Source organism: Macaca mulatta, chromosome 16 (assembly GCF_049350105.2).
Source record: "Macaca mulatta isolate MMU2019108-1 chromosome 16, T2T-MMU8v2.0, whole genome shotgun sequence".
Lineage (NCBI taxonomy): Eukaryota > Metazoa > Chordata > Mammalia > Primates > Cercopithecidae > Macaca > Macaca mulatta.
The window spans coordinates 90,742,109-90,755,512 of NC_133421.1; the positions used below are offsets into that span (position 1 = coordinate 90,742,109).

General features: G+C 56.3%; 1 protein-coding gene across 1 annotated transcript in view; it reads left to right on the forward strand.

The window, feature by feature from the left end:
- BAIAP2 (BAR/IMD domain containing adaptor protein 2) overlaps positions 1-13,404 on the forward strand; it is a 79,305-nt gene that overhangs the window by 14,099 nt on the left and 51,802 nt on the right. The window contains 2 exon segments of the mRNA XM_077973294.1: positions 4,376-4,451; positions 7,907-7,993. Of these exon segments, the coding sequence (XP_077829420.1) occupies positions 4,376-4,451; positions 7,907-7,993 (163 nt within the window).

The following is a 13,404-nucleotide window of genomic DNA, read 5'->3' on the forward strand; positions in this document are numbered from 1 at the left end:
GAGTTTGAGGACAGTGTGATGGTTGCTCATGGTGTAGGATTTCTCTCCTGGCAGGGGGGACGGGGTCACAGAACCCCTGCACAGCGCTCTCTGTGCCCGTAGACCCCAGGAGCCTCTTAGTTTTGTTGTGGTCTTGAGGATGGCACGACGTGTCCCTGAGCGCCCTCAGTGTGGACAGCTGGGCTTTAAACTCACTTCAGACCTGCCATGTGGGGGTGGCCCCTCTGAGGGCTTGAGGTTATTTTCTTGTGCAGTTTCTCCCTCCCGGCCTAGGCTTTTCTGTTTTTGCAGCCCTTTGGTGTTGGTAAGAAACAAGGTCCCTTCCCCTTTTAAAGCCCACAGACCTCCCCGCCCCGACCAGCACTGTCAGGGCGTCAGGGTGTCTGAGCTCAGCTCCTTCCTGGCGGCATCCTGCAAAAAGATACACTCGCTCCATGACTTGGAAAAGCCGCGTTGGTGTGGCTGAGAACTGAGTTCTTTCCGCCTGGGGCCGCCGCTGTTGGTGTTCGTTCCAGAGGAGCTGGAGCTGCCTGTTACTGGCTCCCCGGCCCCCACCCCGGGACCCCCGGACACTGCAGAGCCCCTGTGGGTTATGGGCCCCCGGACCAGGACCTTGGCCTAGTTAGGGGAGTCAGAAGTGGAAGTGGAGGCGGGAGTGGAGTGTATGCCCCACAGGGGGCTGTCCTCCGGCTGGGGACCTCCACACAGGCCCACTGGGTCAGGATGGCCCCTGCCTGAGCTCTAGGAGAATGGATGGACTCGTTAGGGGGCTCAGAGAGACGCCTGACCGGGGATGGTCTCCCAGCAGAGGGGCTGGGCTCATCATGGGCCCCTGGGCTCCTCCTGTGGCTCCCAGGAGAGGGAGGAGCCCGGAGGAGGGTGGGTGATACCTGCTGTGTGTGCCTGAGGCAGGGCTCCACAGAAGCCTCTCTTCGGGCCCAGGGGATGCAGACGTAGGAGGAGGAACTGGCCCTTCCGCCTGGGAAGGGGAGTCCCCCTTTACAATGTCTGCTCAGTGGAATTGATGTCTCTGCCATTGCCTTCGGGCCAGGACGGCAGCACCTGTGTGTCCTGGCCGCCGCCCCTCTCTTGCAGATGGAGGCAGGGCCATGCCCAGGTGGCCTGGTGGCTGTTCCCTGCCCATTCTCTCCTGCATTCCTTCCGTGTGAGCTCAGCTGCTGCACTAAGGAAGCGAAACCTTGGGGCTGCCCCGTGCGTCATGCAGTGGGCATGGCTGCCGTGCTGACCCGCCGTGGTTGGCCCTGGGTGGCTCCTGGCCTGTTTCTCCTGCTGCTCAGGATGTTAGTGGAGCTCACAGGGCTCAGGTTGAGCCGCCTCTTCTGCCCGGGGGTCTGTGGGGGTCATGGTCCTGAAGCCAAGCACGTGGGGCTCTTGTGAGCGAGGGGTCTGCTCTGGCATGCCCACCCTCTGTGGTAGTGTTTTCACACCTGTGTCACATAGGGTGAGAAACATGCTTGATGCTGCATCTCAGCACACACACTCACAAATCTGTACATGCACACGTGAACACACGTGCACACGTGTGTGTCTGTACGCGCACACATGCACACAGATGTGCATGCAGACATGAGCACACAGACACCAGAACACTAGAATCGGCCGCATCCACCTCACTTGGCTGATGCCCCCTTCTGCTTGAGTTCATTACAATTAACACGCATCCGGCAGCATTTCCCGAGCGTCAGTCCCGATCTGCTTGATCCGTTTGAACCAGGCTGCCGAGAGCGCTCCAGGTCCCAGCATTCTCCTCTCTGCTGGTAACTCTCAGGCGTCGTCTCTGGCTCATGTTCTCCTGGGCGCCAGACCCATCTCACACACTCCCTGTGTGGCCTCCCTGCCCCGGCTCCCAGGCGCTCCTGGGAGTTAAAGCGTCCAGGCTCCTGGTTCATTGCTAAGTATTTAGTTGAGTGCTGAGCCTGCTCTGCTGCAGCGTCCCCGCCCCTAGAACAGAGGCCTGCATGGTACGTGCCTCTCTTCTCCTCTGACATCCCGGAGCGTCCAGTGGGTTTCCCGGCATATGCCAGGGCCCTTGGCTAAAATCTAGTCTCCGCTGAGCAGCCAGAGGGATCTCTTCTGGTTGTTTTTTTGTTTTTGTTTTTTAAAAATTTTTATTTATTTTTTTGAGATGGAGTCTCGCTGTGTTGCCAGGCTGGAGTGCAGTGGCGCGATCTCTGCTCACTGCACTCTCCACCTCCCAGGTTCAAGCGATTCTCCTGCCTCAGCCTTCCAAGTAGCTGGGATTGTAGGCGTCTGCCACCACGCCCAGCTAATTTTTGTATTTTTAGTAGAAACGGGGTTTCACCATGTTGGCCAGGATGGTGTCGATCTCCTGACCTTGTGATCCACCTGTCTTGGCCTCCCAAAGTGCTGGGATTGTGGCCATGAGCCACCACGCCCGGCCTGTTTTATTTTTTTTAGAGACAGGGTCTCACTCTGTCATCCAGGCTGGAGTGCAATGGCACAGTCACAGTTCACTGCAGCTTTGACCTTGCGAGCTTAAGCAGTCCTCACATCTCAGCCTCCTGAGTAGCTGGGACTACAGGCGTGCACCACCACACCCAGCTAATTTTTAAATTTTTTGTATAGATGGGGTCTCACCATGTCACCCAGGCTGGTCTTGAATGCCTGGGCTCAAGTGATCTTCCCGCCTCTGCCTCCCAAAGTGCTGGGATTACAGGTGTGAGCCACCGCACCCAACCCAGTGACCCAGTGGGATCTTTTACATGTAGCTGGCCCATCACTCTGCTCAGACCCTCCTTAGCTTCATGCAGCCTGGCCTCAGGGTGTATCCCACTGCACCCACCTCTTCCTCTTCCTGCCTCCCCTGGGCCCCTTCCACCCCCACGTCGGGTCCTACTTTCCCAGGAACTCACCGTGGGCCCTGCCTCGGGGCCTTTGCCCTGCTCTGGTCTGCCCACTGCTGTGTGGCATGGGAAGTGCTTCCCTGCCTGCCTTCCACGTCTTGCTGAGCACGCCTGTCCCACTTCTCCGGAAGCGCTGGGCCCCAGTCCTGCCTTCCCTCGGTAGACGTTGGCTCTGTGAGAACAGGACTTTGCGGCTGGGTGGCTGCTGCATCCCCCACCCCTGTGCACATGGGCTCTGGGCTAGCACGCTAAGGTGCCCTCACCCTTGCTGCATCCAGGAAGGAAGGGACACCTGCCCTGGGACTTGGCCGGGTGGCTTTACCACTGGAGGTTCCAGCACGGGCAGGACTGAGGTGTACCCGGCCTGCTGCAAGCCGTGGTGTAGCGCAGAACTGGGGGCCTCGTTCCCCGAGAACACACACCCTGGCCGTAGCTTGGGGCAGGGAATGGAAGACACGTGAAATAGCGGGTTTTCTGGAGCCAGATCCCGTGGCGGGGAGTGGCTTCCTTGTCCCTAAATGCCCTGTTTATCTGCCCTGTTGGCTCCGGAGGCTGAGGCCAGGTGCTGGGAGAGGGGGTGGGGGATGGAGTTGCCTTTCCCTCCCCACCCTCTAGCCCACAGGTTGGGGCTGGGTGGGTGGGGGCCCCACAGCCTTCTGCTCGTCTGTGACAGGGCTGGGCAGCTTCCCTTCCTGTGATCCTCAGGAAAGATCAGGATCACATCATAACAAGCGACCGGAAGACACAGGAGGCGGCTACGCCAGGGTTTCTGTTGGAGCTGCTCCCCGGGCCCTTGCTGGCGGGGGTTGGCTGTTGATTGTGTTATGCTGGTAGAATTCTCATTTGGCTGTTGTTTGTGTGTGCCTGTTTTTATGCCTTATAATTAAAACATTTATTTGGCCTTCACAGTGAAAATCTAATTTCTTGAGTCTAAGAACTGCTGATCTTGGCACCGAGATGCCCGTCCGTCGGGCAAACAGACCCAGAGCTGTTGGATTATTCATAGCGTGGCATTTGCAGATCAGGCTGCCATGGCGCTAATCAGAGCTGATGTTTGGTAATTGATGTGCTGAGTAGGATTTTAGTGGGAGGGGGGCGCCACGTCGGTGAGTGACTGTGTGTGGCCGGTGGGGGCCCTTCTGGGCTGACTCAGCCGCGCTAATGGAACGGCCCCTCGGCAGCAGCGCGTCTGAGCGCCAGTTGTGTTTTGCCTGCTGCACCGTGCAAACGCGCTCCTTCAGTCCGCAGACACTCCCGCAGCAGGGTTTCTTCTCATCCCTTTCGTACAGATGTGAAAACAGGCTCAGGAAGGTCATTTTCCCAGGGACATTGATCAGGGGCATGACTGGGATTTGAACTCGAGAAGCCCACCTTGAGCGTTTGTGGTCTCGACCCCTGGGAGGGGTGCCTGGCACCTCTGTGTTCGGACCCTTCGGAGTCACCAGGGTGACCTCTGCCAGTAATGCTGTTTCTTCTCTGCTTTCTTCCAGACCATCATGGAGCAGTTCAACCCCAGCCTCCGGAACTTCATCGCCATGGGGAAGAATTACGAGAAGGCGCTGGCAGGTAGAACTGCGCCCTGGCCCTGTGGGGTGGGAGCTGCTTCCTGAGCTGGCACATGGACTTGGGCACAGCCTGTGGGGCCTGGTCAGGAGCGAAAGGTGGTCTTTTGTTCCAGCAACAAAGCCGGATAGCGGCTCTGAGTGAAGGTGTAGCCCGTGCACTCTGGACTGCGTCTGCCATCACCGTGGCAGCATGCCCCTGCCTGTGCGGGCTGCTCGTGTCCCGTGGCATCTAGAGACGGGAGGGGTGCGGATGTCAGTCCCTCAGGATCATGTAGAAACTGTGGGATCAGGGCTGGGATGAAGCTGTTGGTAACCGTAGCAGCTTTGGCTTTGGGACCTGTGGCATCTCTCTGAGTGAACACCCTGCAGCTCCTTCTCACAAAGAGCCAGGACAGAGGGTGTGGGGGACTGGTGGCTGCAGGGCCATTCCATTCTTCCCACTGTCTCCCTGGGACGCAGCCCACCACCCCCACCCCGCCCAGGTGCTCCGCCGCGGGGTCTTGGGTGCCCCTGCGTCTTTCCATCCTGGTGGGGAGTGGCTTCCTTGTCCCCAGATGCCCTTCTCACCTGCCCTGTTGGCCCCGCAGGTGCTCATGGCCGAGTCCGGCCATGGATGGGGACTTGCTGTTCTTGGGCAGTGACCCCGGTGCCCCTGCGTCCTCTACCATGTCTGTCCCTGTAACTGCAGCATCTTCATAGGCAAAGTCCACATCCCCTAGCAGGGAGGAGACCGTGTTTTCCAGGTCACGCACCGCATCTCCGCCAGCCGCCCCCGGCTCCTCCATGGCTTCCTGGTGTCGCGGCACCCATGGGCTGGGTGGAGTTGGTTGTCCAGTTTTGGTGCCAGGTTAGAGGTGGCAAGGAGGGGGCAGGAGTGGGTCAGCCCTTTTTTTTTTTTTAACCACCTTTACTCCATTGTCACCTGGCACAAAGCACCCCAACCGAGCACCTGGCAGAAGGCCTGTCTCTGGCACTGCCCTCCTTCTCAGCTCCCAAGGTGGACCAGTTGTGTCTGCCTGCCACATCTAGCGGGGGGTGGCCTTCATGTTTCCTTGTGGGCATGAAGGGGACAGGGAGCTCCCTTGGGCCACCTCTGCTTGCACCCGGCACCCTGCAGGGGCCCCCATGGCTGCCCCAGGAACAGCCTTGTTTGTGTCCACCCTGCCCCTCCTCTACAGCCCTGGTCCCGGGGTTGCAGCCTGAGGGACCTACTCGTCAAAATTCTTAAGGGAGAGTCTTTCCTCTAGCGGAAGTCTGCAGGGTGTTTTTTGTTTTTGTGTTTTGTTGTTGTTGTTGTTGTTTTGAAGACGGAGTCTCTTTCGGTCTCACACTGTCACCCAGGCTGGAGTGCAGTGGTGTGATCTCGGCTCACTGCAAGCTCCGCCTCCCGGGTTCACGCCATTCTCCTGACTCAGCCTCCCCAGTAGCTGGGACTACAGGCACCTGCCACCATGCCTGGCTAATTTTTTTGTAGTTTTAGTAAAGACAGGGTTTCACCATGTTAACCAGGATGGTCTTGATCTCCTGACCTCATGATCCGCCCACCTCAGCCTCCCAAAGTGCTAGGATTACAGTCATGAGCCTGGTCTGAGGCAGGGTTTTAATGACAGTGGAGATCCTTGGGCTATGGTAGTGACCCTGTCCCCCAGCTGGGAGCCTCTTGGACCAGGTAGTGGAAGTCGGCAGCAGAGCCTGTGGCCGCTCTGAGGGCTGGCGTGGCCTCCTGGTGGAAGTTGCACCTGGTTTGCTAGCCTGCGGTGCACCCCGGTGGTTGGGCAGCTTCGTGGGGATCCCGGGGAGAGCTGCCTTTGCCTCTGGTCTGAAATGTTGACGCTGGGAAGAGGCTCCTGAATCAGAGTAGGAAGGCTGAGGCCTGGCTCGAGGTGGGTGCAGAGGGCCTCCAACCATGGTGATCCCATGATCTCCAGGCACGGCACACGATGTCCAGATTCTCCAGGCCCAGCTAAGTTCCATGCCCTGTGAATGAGACCAGTTGTTCATCTCTTCCCAGCTGGGTCTGAATCTTGGGCATTACGATGGGAATCCAGGGTCCAGATGATCCCACCCTTGGAGATGGGGGCTGGTCTTGCACATTGCAGACTGACGATGGCTTCTTTTTCCCAGAGCCACTTGTCTGCAGGACACTTGGTGACCTCATCTATGGTAGTCTTTCACAGTCCTCACGGGGCTCTCTGAGGTGTGGATTTCTTCCCCGTCGTCCGCACGCAGGGAGGTGGTGTGGATGCCGCTTTCGGTGGCTTGCAGTGGGGGCCAGGGCCTGTGCTCCCCTCCTCTGGGTGAGCAGGCACTTCAGCCCTTTGATGCCACCAAGGCATGGGTTCCTTCTGAGCCTTTCTGCTCCTGCTTGGTTCCTCATGAGGGCGGCAGGGCTGAGTGCGGAGATTTAGAGCTTTACTTCCTCCTGTTTTTCGTGATGGCCTCGCAGGAATGAGCTCAGCTGTCCAGGCAGCACGGCCACCTTGGCCACAGCCAGTGGCCCTGGAGTCTCACTTCCGCTGTTTCGTTTTTCTTTTATTTGAGGCAGCCCACCTCCCCCGAGGCACAGCCCTTCATTCCTCTGCAGACGTAGTCTTGTGCCGCAGAACAAATTGTGCACACTGAATTGAAAAGTACATAAATAAAATCTGATGAAGTGCCCAGTTATAGGCGCCTAAGTGGGTTGTGTAGAAAACGGATTAGAAATTGTAATTACGCTGCTCTCCAGGGCCCTGCCTCGCCCTTTCTGCAGCCTGGAGGTCGGGGTGGGGCTCCTTGTCAGGTGGAGGAGTTTGCCAGGCGCTCCCTGGAGTCCCTGTGGAGGAAGCCCAGGCTCTTCCCGGAGCCTGCTCCACCCCTGTGGCTGGGGAGGAGTTCAGCAAGCCCGAGCCCTTCACGCCCACTTCTGATTAGATCAGACTCTGCCTCGGAGTTGATGGGAGGCCCCTCAGGCGGCGGCAATACCAAGTGATGCTTGGTGGGCGTCCTGGTCTGAGACTGAAGCAATGGGAAATAGTTCTCCCACTCCAGGCTTGGCTTGGGGATCTGTGGGGAAATGGCTTCCTACTGCCCAGCTCTGCAGTTTCCTTGCCCGGGGTTGGTTCTTTGTCTCATGAAATACACTTAGTTAGTGCAGCACTCCCCGCCCGCCCCCACCCCGCCTGGTAGCACGTGATAGGAATCAGCACTCTGCAATTTGACTTGAGTAGCCCAGGGCCTGAACCTGTAAGCTGTGTTCTTACGAGTCAAGGGAGCTCTCATGATTGGGGTGAAACAAGAATATCAACAAGAGATGGGTTCTGTCCAACCCAGAAATCACAGCAAGCCGAATGTTCTCCCAGCTTGTCTGGGCAGGAGACGGGGCTGGCCTGTGCATGCGAAGACTGCCATGTTTTTGCTGGGGGAGAGTCTTGTCCGTGCCTCATGGAGGAAATAACTGCTCCCTTTTTTCTCTCCCAGGTGTGACGTACGCAGCCAAAGGCTACTTTGATGCCCTGGTGAAGATGGGGGAGCTGGCCAGCGAGAGCCAGGGCTCCAAAGAACTCGGTGAGACCCCGCCTGGCAGTCGCCTGATGCCCTCAGGCAGCTCTGGGGCCCTGTCCTATGTCTAGCCGCTTTTTGATTTGACATCAGGTTTTGCCTGTCAAATGGGAAAATATTTGTCACCCTGGGAGCTGCCTTGAGGGGCACATCCTGCTGAAAGTGGGCGGTGGGTCCCGTCCCCTGAGACGTGCAGCTTAGGGTGAGGATGAGCAGGCAAACCCATGTTTAAAGGTGCTCCCGGCAAATTGGAGTGGCTGACATGGGGTCTGTGTGCTTGGATGATGGGATTAGATGGCATGGGAATTCATTCCTGCTATTAAAATGAGTGAAAAAGGATACAAGCCCACGTGCGGTGTGGCCCTGAGGAAGACTCTCCAGCAGCGTGTCTGCTGGCTGACTGGCAGCTTATGTTATTGACGCTTTGTCTGTGTTATAGCAAATTTTCTGTGGTGGCTCCTACGACGTCTATGTCAAGGGACACAGGGCAAAACCTGGAAAGTCAGGGCCCGCGTGGTGGTGCTGCAGGCGTGGCTGAGGCGGAGTCCATGCTTCCACAGTCCCCTCACCTAGCTGGGTGGTGCTGAGGTCTCCTCTGCCCACCTGGGAGACCCCAGGCTGGCTGTGCCTGTGCTGACTTGCTGCTCCCAGAGCTTCCTCGACGCACGACGAAGCCTGAGTTGCTGGAGAAACCACTTGGATTCCTCTTCCCTCCAGTCACAGAGGACAGGCCGTGCTCGCTCTTGATTACCTCCCCGTGGCCGCCGATCTGGGAGGTGGTCTGCAGGTCTGGAGACCCTCGGATGGGGAAGCGTCAGTGGGACTGGCCCTGGTCCCTTTTTTCTACTTTTCTTTTTGGGGACTGATAGCCCCCTTGACTGACAGAGGCCCTGGATGTGTCGGCAGGCGGTGGGTTGGGGGGTCCTGGGTTGCTCTGTGTCAATTCCAGCTCCCAGAAGAGGCTCCATCTCCCTAATGCTGAGGCGGTGGGGCCAGGATCCCGGGAACCAGCTTTGCCTGCCCAGGCTCCGTTCTCTCCAGTTCGCTCTCGACGTCCTGCGTGCTTAGCAGCCCCTGTGGCCCCTCATTGGAGCCCCCTCCCCCCACCATGCCATTCCCTTGGGCAGGCGCGCTGGGATGTTTGCTGCAGGTCTGGTGATTGCTGGGAGTTTCTTTTTTCTTTTCTTTTTTTTTTTGAAATGGAGTCTCACTCTGTCACCCAGGTCGGAGTGCAGCGGCACGATCTCAGCTCACTGCAATTTCTGCACCCTGAGTTCAAGCGATTCTCCTGCCTCAGCCTCCTGAGTAATTGGGACTACAGGTGCCTGCCATTGCGCCCGGCTATTTTTTTTTTTTTTTTTTTTTTTTTTAGTAGAGATGGGATTTCACCATCTTGGCTAGGCTGGTCTTGAACTCCTGACCTTGTGATCCACCCGCCTTGGCTTCCCAAAGTGCTGGGATTACACCGTGCCGGCGCTGGGAGTTCCTTGAGGCACCGCTGTGTTGACAGACTGGGGAGGAGAGGAGGAAGCACTCTGGGCGGGGTTGCCGGGCCTCCACAGACTCAGCCTGGAGGGTGAGGTGTGAGATGCATGGCATTAGGGCGGTGGAGGCCGAGACTCCAGTGCAACCAACAGCAGCGTGCTCTGGAGCTCCCGGGCGCAAGCCCAGGCCTTCAGGGTTTGGAGAAGGGCAGAAGCAGTGGGCGTCTGTGAAAGGGCGTTTTCTTTTTCTTTAGAGACAGGGTCTTGCTGTGTCGCCCAGGCTGGAATGCAGTAGCACGATCACGGCTCACTGTGGCCTTGAACTTATGGGCTCAAGTGATCCTCCTGCCTCAGCTTCCCTAGTAGCTGGGACCACAGACACGCGCCACCACACCCAGCTACTTTTTTATTTTTGATTTTTTAGAGGTAAGGTCTCACTATGTTGCCCAGGCTGGTCTTAAGCTCCTGAGCTCAAGTGATCCTCCCACCTCAGCCTCCTAGAGTGCCGGGATTATAGGCGTGAGCCACCGCTCCTGGCCGAGTCATGGTCTTACCATCATTAACCGTTTGTTGGGAGATGAGCTGGAGGACCAGGTGCCTTCCTCCCTTGGTCGCATGAGGGTCTGCCTGTGGGGAACTCCAGGCTTTTGTGGCCCACAGTGAGGGGTGGGTACGTCCAAAACGGTGGGATTCCAGAACTTCCTGTCGGCAGAGTCCCTGGTGGTTGACTACAAGAAGGTGCTGAGCCCACATGGGCACGAGGAGGAGAAGGGAAGCTTCAGGAGGAGAGGGAGACGTGAGGACTCTTACTTGGGTCAGGGAGCGTCCGTCTACCTGTGGCCTTGTGGAATCTCTCCCAGGGCTCTTCCTGGAGTGCGGAGCCCCGCTGTCCGTCTGCAGAGGCCCGCCACATGCCCGCCTGGCTCTGGAGTCAGGTTTTTTTCCTGGTAGCAGCTTTACTGACACAGTTCACATGCCATACAGTTACCCCATTAGAGCGCACAGTTCTGTGGCTTAGTGTATTTGCAGTGTGCACCTATTATCCCTGTCTAACTCCAAAGCGTTTTTATCACCGCAAAGCGTTTTTAGCACCCCCAAAAGAAACCCCGTACCCCTTAAGCAGTCCCTCCCTCATCCCCACACTCCCAGCCCGTGGCAGCCATGCCACCGCGTCTCTCTCTGGACTGGCCCGTTCTGGACATTTCGTATTAATGGAGGCATACGGTGTGTGACCTTCTGTGTCTGACCCTTTTCCCTGAGCGCGTGTTTACCGTCCGGCTGTGCTGTAGCCCGTGTCAGGGCCTTATTCCTGTTTGTGGCTGAACAATGAGCCATTGCATGGGCGGACCCATTTCATGTGTCTGGGGTTACTGTCACCTTTCAGCAGCTGTGAGCCTGTTTTCATCTCTCCTGCGCATGCACCGAAACTGGACTTACCGGGTCAGATGGCTGGGAGTTGAGTTTTTATGAAAGCAACACATCCGTATTTGAAACAAAGTTGGCCCCTTCCCACCCTCCTAGGGTGCCCAAGTCCTGCAGCGCAGAGGCGGCTCCCTCGGCCGGCCGCGTGTTTAAGAGGGCAGGTTTATGCCACTCCCCCCTCCTCCTCCTCCCCCTCATCCCCCTCCTCCTCCCCCTCCTCCCCCTCCCCCCGCCACTCCCCCTCCCCGCCCCCCTCTTTAAAAGTTTAGACAGGGCCAGGCATGGTGACTCATGCCTGTAATCCTAGCACTTTGGGAGGCCGAGGCAAGTGGATTGCCTGAGCTCAGGAGTTCGAGACCAGCCTGGGCAACATGGGGAAACCTCGTCTCTACTAAAATACAAAATATTAGCCGGGCGTGGTGGCACGCGCCTGTAATCCCAGCTATTAGGGAGGCTGAGACAGGAGAATTGCTTGAACCTGGGAGGCAGAGGTTGCAGTGAGCTAAGATCGTGCCATTGCACTCCAGCCTAGGCGACAGAGCGAGACTGTCTCAAAAAAAAAAAACTTTAGACATTATCAAACAGATTCTTATTACAGAAGATATGGATTTAGCCTTTTTATGCTATCCCTTGTCCCACCCAGTATAATTATCACAATATTTGTTTAAACTCACGTACGGTGTTATCTGATGATATTAATTCTTTTCATGGCTAAGGCAGACACTGTATTACGATGACTCTACAACTTCATTGAGGTATCTGAGTGTCCAGTGTGATGAGTTTTGACGTGTGTATACCTGTGAAGCTGTGGCCACAGTCACCACAGTGAACTTAGTCTGTCTCTCCCAGAGTCCTTGGGCCCCCCCCCCATCTCCAGGCAACCACTGATCCGCTTTCTGTCACTGTAATTTAGTGTGCATTTGCTGGAGTTTTACATAAATGGAACCATACGGCGTGTCTTCTTCTTTTGTCCGGCTTCCTCGGGTGTGTGTGGTTATTCTGAGCCGCGTTGCTGCGGCTCACGTCAGGAATTTGTTGCATTTCATAGCTTGCAGGGTCCTGTTGTGCGAAAGTGCCACGGTTCGGTCGTACCCTCACCTGTTGACGGACACCTGGGTGGTTTTAGTTTGGGGCATTCCCAAGTTTGCATTTCCTTCATTAACTGATGTCGTGGAACATCTTTTTGTGTTTTGTTCATCTCTCGTGGTGAAGTGTGTGTTAGAATCTTCCCCCTTTGTTCCACTTGGGCGTTTGTCTTCTTTAGTTATAAAAGTCCTCTGTATACTCTAGATGGAAGTCCCTTGCCAGGAATCTAGTTTGCACATATTTGATTCCAGTCTGGTGGGCCTTTCCTTTTTGTAATAGTGGTTTTAGTTTTTTTGAGAGCGAATCTCACTCTGTCACCCAGGCTGGTGTGCAGTGGTGCGATCTCGGCTCACTGCAACCTCTGCCTCCCAGGTTCAAGCGATTCTCCTGCCTCAGCCTCCTAAGTAGCTGGGATTACAGGCACCCACCACCACGCCCGACTAATTTTTGTATTTTTAGTAGAGACGGAATTTCACCATGTTGTCCAGGCTGTTCTCGAACTCCTGCCTTCAAGTGATCCTCCTGCCTTAGCCTCCCAAAGTGCTGGGATTATAGGCATGAGCCACTGCACCCAGCTCTGTAATAGTGTTTTTTTTTTTTTTTTTTTTTTTTTTGAGACGGAGTCTCGCTCTGTCGCCCAGGCTGGAGTGCACTGGCCGGATCTCAGCTCACTGCAAGCTCCGCCTCCCGGGTTTACGCCATTCTCCTGCCTCAGCCTCCCGAGTAGCTGGGACTACAGGCGCCCGCCACCTCGCCCGGCTAAGTTTTTGTATTTTTTTTAGTAGAGACGGGGTTTCACCGTGTCAGCCAGGATGGTCTCGATCTCCTGACCTCGTGATCCGCCCGTCTCGGCCTCCCAAAGTGCTGGGATTACAGGCTTGAGCCACCGCGCCCGGCCTGTAATAGTGTTTTTAGGACAAAAGTATTTAATTTTAATGAAGTCCAATGGACTGATTTTTTTTTTTTTTTTGGTATTACCGTTTTTTTGGTATTGCAGGTCATGGAATTTTGTTATTACGGCTCTGTGATATTTATTATGACGCCTTTGCTTTTCTGGAGTTAATAATGGCCTCGCTTCTTGGTTTGCTTTGTTTTCAATGCACCCTCACGAATTTCTCCCCAAAGCCTCAGCCACACCCTTGCGCTGGCTTTGCTGTTGGCTGGGAGGTCAGCCTCTGTCTCTCCTCCTTTTGGAGCCGCCCTGCTCCCTCCTGGGCTGCTGGGCTGTGCAGAGGGCAGCTTCTCCTCCTCCCGGGTCAGAGCCCCGTGTCCTCCGGGTCCTGTGTCTTTTCTTTTCCTGTACTCCCACCATTCGGGGAATTGTCTTTTTCTTTCTTTCTTTCTTTCTTTTTTGTTGTTAGGTTTCTGAGTAGGTGAATGGGGAATGCGTTTGAGCCAGTGTGTGTCTGCCATTGTCTCTGCCTG